Source organism: Anoplopoma fimbria, chromosome 9 (genome assembly GCF_027596085.1).
Source record: "Anoplopoma fimbria isolate UVic2021 breed Golden Eagle Sablefish chromosome 9, Afim_UVic_2022, whole genome shotgun sequence".
Taxonomy (NCBI): domain Eukaryota; kingdom Metazoa; phylum Chordata; class Actinopteri; order Perciformes; family Anoplopomatidae; genus Anoplopoma; species Anoplopoma fimbria.
In genome coordinates this window covers 1182293-1187473 of record NC_072457.1, presented here as the reverse complement: position 1 = coordinate 1187473, position 5181 = coordinate 1182293, and the positions used below count along the sequence as shown (strand labels likewise).

The 5181-nt window shown below is 44.9% G+C and overlaps 1 protein-coding gene across 1 annotated transcript; it reads left to right on the top strand.

Annotated features, from left to right (window-relative positions):
• Nucleotides 1-4890, top strand: atf4a (activating transcription factor 4a). The gene is made up of 4 exons (XM_054603800.1): nucleotides 1-178; nucleotides 1458-1628; nucleotides 2106-2420; nucleotides 3391-4890. Exons 2-4 carry the CDS (start codon nucleotides 1589-1591, stop codon nucleotides 4281-4283), a joined length of 1248 nt encoding a protein of 415 aa, XP_054459775.1. The 5' UTR covers nucleotides 1-178; nucleotides 1458-1588; the 3' UTR covers nucleotides 4284-4890.
• Nucleotides 4891-5181: the final 291 nt, after the last annotated feature.

Sequence of the window (5181 nt, the reverse complement as noted above, 5' to 3'; positions counted from 1 at the left end):
TCCGCCTCCGCCCGGTCTTCGCGTCGCCAGTCTCTCTTCCTACCGAACACAGTCTCCCGTTAAACGCTCTCTCCCGCCAAAAACATGGCTGTCTAAAGGCGTGCAGCGGCTCTCTTTGCAGCGGCATCACCCTGGCAGTGCGGCGGCTCCGTGCATTGGCTATTTCTGGCAAAATGGCGTAAGTATCCTGTGTTCATCCGCGCTGTGAGGGGAAGTAGTCCCCGCCGGCCGGTCGATTTTTCGTTACCTTGACGACGCTTTTTTAAACAATCATAACATTTAAAGCTGTTTTATTTAAAATGGTGTATTTACGTCACGGTGACGGCGCTGTTGGTGTGTTTGTGTACGTTTTTAACACTTTGACAACGTGGCGCGTCCAAAATGGCGCGCTGGCTCTGCCCTTATAAGGCTCTGTTGTCAATGCTTCCCGGTGACCACGCCCACATATCCGCGTCACTGGGCGGAGTCACCGGGAAGCATGACCAATTTAGGAAATGTTATCCCCGGTGGAGGGCGTGGTCTGTTGCCATGACGCCCGCCCTGTCACTGAACGGATCAGCCTCACGTTAGACCCGCCCCCTCCCGTGTGGTAGATTCCGGAAGTGCAGCTATCAGTTACAATACAGTGATCCAAATATTATTATATTCCTTTATTGATAAACAGTAATGCTTCAAATTAAACAAAAACAAAATATTTTAAAGAAAATGATGGTTTAAACAGAAAAACAGTGGAACTTAAAACATACTTGGGTTAATTTAAATAAATCAAAGTAACTTAAATAAAATGTCAAATCATTGGGAGCCTCCCAGTTTTAATAGCTGATGTTTTTGTCTAAATTTCTTAGTTGAAAACAGGAAAGTAAATCTTCATTTAGCTATTATTATTATTATTATACATGAAAACTTTTTAATATATTGCGTTAAACCCCCAAAACTTTTTTCCAGCAGCAGATCAAACGTACAGAATAGAATCAAAGATAAAAAAATCATAATGTTTCAATATATTTGCCATTTTCTTAAGAAGAAAACAGTCCTCTTCAGATGAAAAATAACATTTCTTTCTACAATCAACACTTGAAATGATGAAGGCACTTGCAAATGACAAGGTAGTACAAAATGTAAACCGTACTTTGGTGTTTAATTTTTTACCTCTTTACTTAAGATTTCATTAAATGTTTTTTTCTTTTTCTTTTTACAAAAAGTACCAAAACACTGGCAACAAGGAAGATCTTGGGTAGATAATAATGAGAATAAATATGAAACAAAATTTAAATCATACCCCTAAAATTAGGTTTTACTTAATTTAAAGCCAACTACACACAAACCTGCCTTATTTGCTAACAAAATTTGCTTTTAATGAAAATGCCTTGTTTTCTAATCATATTTAACAGCCATTAAAGTGAACACTCCCATGTTTGCTCCTCTTAACATTCTCTCTTATCTCCTCTCCCCTCCAGGTCTCTCTCGGCAACCACCCACAGCTTTGCTGCCGTCGACAGCAATACCGAACCCCACGACTCGCTAACGTCACCGGGCTCGCCTCTGTTTTTAAGCACCCTCTCACGGCTGACACTGACCAACAGCAGTCATGACCCTCTCCCAGCTGGCCGTGGAGGCCCTGTACTTAGGTTGGTGTTGTGATGGCAAATGTTCCCTAAAGCACTGCTGCAAACATTAGTGAGTTCAGAGCTCTCGGTTTGGATAACAAAGCTGGAAATTGTGGCACAGTTGAGCATAAATTAAAATATATTGGTCATAAAAGAAGGATAATCCGTTATTAGTTCCACAGCGGGGACATTTGCAGGATTACAGCAGCAGAGAGGATAGTGCAAACAAGAGACATAGTAGAAAAACAAGTATTATAAATGAGTAATAACACAGTAAAGAATAATAAATAACTTAAAAAATCCACAATAATTAAAATATACAAACAGTAAGAATAATTGTAGTGTTGCAAAAATGTGTTCACCTGCTGACTCATCTCATTTATTTAGCTTCTCTGAGTTAAAGTTTGCTCTTCAGATGGCAGAGACATCATTTAAAGCACATAATCAGTATTTTGTGCAGCTAATTGGATGCTTAACGAGGACTTGTTTCGTCCACAGGGCCCTTGTTTCTGACGGCTGACCCCATGGGGCCCCTTCTGGACCAGGATGAAGAAGAAGAAGCTCTTTCTCCCTCCTCCTCTCTAGAGGGGAAGGCGCCTGCTTCGCCCCCCCTCTCTTTCTCCTCCTACGCGTCCTCCCCGTCTCCCTATCAGACCTTGTCTTCTCCCCCGCTCTCTTCTTCTGCCTCCCCCTCTCCCCCCGCCCATCCCTCCTTGTTCCTGGGAACCAAGGCCGAAGTGGACTCCCTGTCCCTCCCCTGGCTGGGAGCCAGCGACCTGCTCGACGCCCACGTCAGAGCGGACGACGGCAACGGTGAGACTGAAAACTCACTGTCGAATATGTTCAGAACCCACGAGGATTAATAATTGTTCCTGATTAGAGGAAGTTAAATGACTAACTGGGAGCTGATTCATAAAGGCTCATTACAAACATGCATCATCAGGGAGTTCTTTATGTGGAAGAATTAAAAACCTTTTCCACCGCTGTGAAGAGATTGTGAACTTGGGAATGCTGACTTCACTCAGACGAGCAGTAAATGTTTTAAAGGGGATGTTGTGTCATTAAAGTCTCCCCTCAGGCAGCCTGTCATCTGTTTAAATAAGGTTTGGACTCGCGACGTCGTCCCTTTTATGATTTCCCTACTGCCACGTTAAGAATGCAGTGTTTGTTCCTCAAACATCAAGTTAAAGGTGTGAGTGAGTAATTGGTGGGTGTGTTGGGCTGTGAAGAGCAGTCATTGGCTAGCAGCTGGGAGGTGTGTCTCTGGAGTGTGTACTTAAGACTGGTTTCAAACTGGTTTTGTTTATCGAGGTATATTCCCGTGTCGTGTTTCCTTTTGTTGCGATTTGTTATGAGGCTCATTGTGACTCTTGGCATCAGTTGAAAGTGAATTCTGGTAAACTACATCTACGATCACACATGTTGATATGCGTCACAAAGTCCTAACAATACAGGGTGGAAGTCTCAAAGATTCATTCAAGTTTTAAAGCTATTTCAGTCGGTCGCACCTGTTTTGTGGAACGGCGTGTTATTAAACAGTGGTGGAAGGTAACTGGAGGACAGTTTCTTAAATGCTGTACTTTTTGTTTACTACATTTCATAGGGAAACATTCTACTTCTTTATTTGAGTAGACCTGGATGAAAAACAACTACATTAATTTCATTGGTGAAATAAATCCTGACATTATAAAGAGATGAACAAAATCCAATATGTGAAATAATGGTGTCATTTATTTCATAATGTTTGGGCCAGTTTGAGTGAATAAATCCTCTCTCTCCTCAGATGATGCTTTTGCGGGCATGGACTGGATGTCTGAGAAGATCGACCTGAGTGAGTTTGATCTGGGTTCCTTCATCGGCTCCTCCGATGACAGTCCCAGCTCCCCCGAGGACCTCCTGGCCTCCCTCAGCTCCCACATGGATCTGGACACCGTCCCGGAGCTCGATCTCTCCCTCCCCGGCCTCCCTCTGGAGCTCCCTCTCCCTGAGGTGGACGAGGCCGACAACACCGAGGTGGCTCCAGATCAGCTGGTAGTCCTGAAGTCTGAGTCTCCGGCGCCGCCCCCGTCTCCGGCTCCGCCCCCTCCCTCTCTGGCCTTCACTCTGGAGCTGGGGAGTGAGGTGGATGTTCTGGACGCAGGGAAAACGCCGCTGTCCCTCTCGGCCACCATCATTCCAGATCCCAGCGGAGGCGCTCAGACCAGCAGCCCCATCTTTGTGGTGGTCCTCACCAACAAGGAGGAGCCCCCCATCGTGTCCCTCCCCGACCCCTCAGTTATAACCTCCCCTCCATCAAGCGACTGTGACAGCGACTCCGGCATCGAGTCCGTCGACGGTTCACCCGCTCGCCTCCAGACAGCCGGCTCCTCCAGGACCAAACCCTACTCCAAACCAGAGCCCCCCTCGGCCAAGACCTCCAAGGTCAAATCGGTGTCCGGCCCTCCCAAGGTGGAGAAGAAGCTGAAGAAGATGGAGCAGAACAAGACGGCAGCCACCCGCTACAGACAGAAGAAGCGTGTGGAGCAGGACCTGGTCAACTCTGAGTGTGATGAGCTGGAGAAGAGGAACCACGATCTGGAGGAGAAGGCAGAGTCCATCAGCCGAGAGATCCAGTACCTCAAGGACCTGATGGAGGAAGTCCGCAAGCGCCGCGTCAAGACCAGCTCGGTGGCTTAGCAACCGGAATGTGAGAGCGTAGTCCGTTTTTATTTTGTTTTTAAAGAAGAACGGCGTGTGAGGGTGGATAAATGAAACCCACCACTGAACAGAAGAGATTTGAAGGCTGGATGCAAAGAGAAAAGCTCTGGAAGTCAATTAAATAGTTGTCGGAGAGCGAGGGGGGCTGGGAGGAAGTCGGGTGAAGCATCTGTACATGCTTGTCTCTCTGCCCCCCCCCCCCATTAGATCCCCACGATGTGATCCCTGTCTCACTAGCAGTACAAACAAGACGAGGTGTACATTTGTAGTTGTTTAGACCCCTCACATCCCAGAATCCAGTGAGACACTTCTACCTTGTTACCCGTGTCCCCCCATTTCCCACTTCCTCTTCTTCACAGCTTCACGTCCAGAAAGAGGCCTCAACCTATTTATGAATATCTTACACTGTCAACATGTGTTTCTTTTATTTTTTTGGTGTACATAGTTTTCTCCTCCTTCGCTTGCCGATTAGTTTATTTAATGCTGGATAAAAAACCTGATAATGTCATTGAGTAGCTCAGCTGTTTGGCTTGTAAAAAAAGTGCTTTGCTCTTCTTTTTCTAATAAATATCTATCAGTACTCAAATGATGTGTCGTCTGCTGTTATTGATTCAAAGATGGTTTAAAACAAAACATTTAATCCTTCTAGTTCAGAAGCTCCAACCACAATGTACGAGTTTTAAAGTAATCAAGTTCGTAAATTGTTTTAAGTTTAGTTAGAAGCTTCTGACAAAAGGATGAAGCTATCATTAAAAGTATAATCTGTAAACCAAACTACCAAAATGCATGTTAGGAAATAGCTATATATATATTTATATATTGACAAATGTTTATATCCGTACAGCTGGTATTACTCTAATGCTGATGAGTAAAACAG

Coding starts and splice junctions, on each gene's coding strand:
- atf4a (XM_054603800.1), top strand. CDS start 1,589: ATGACCCTCTCCCAGCTGGCCGTGGAGGCCCTGTACTTAG. Junction 1,629..2,105: donor CGTGGAGGCCCTGTACTTAG/GTTGGTGTTGTG, acceptor TTTCGTCCACAG/GGCCCTTGTTTCTGACGGCT. Junction 2,421..3,390: donor CAGAGCGGACGACGGCAACG/GTGAGACTGAAA, acceptor CTCTCTCCTCAG/ATGATGCTTTTGCGGGCATG.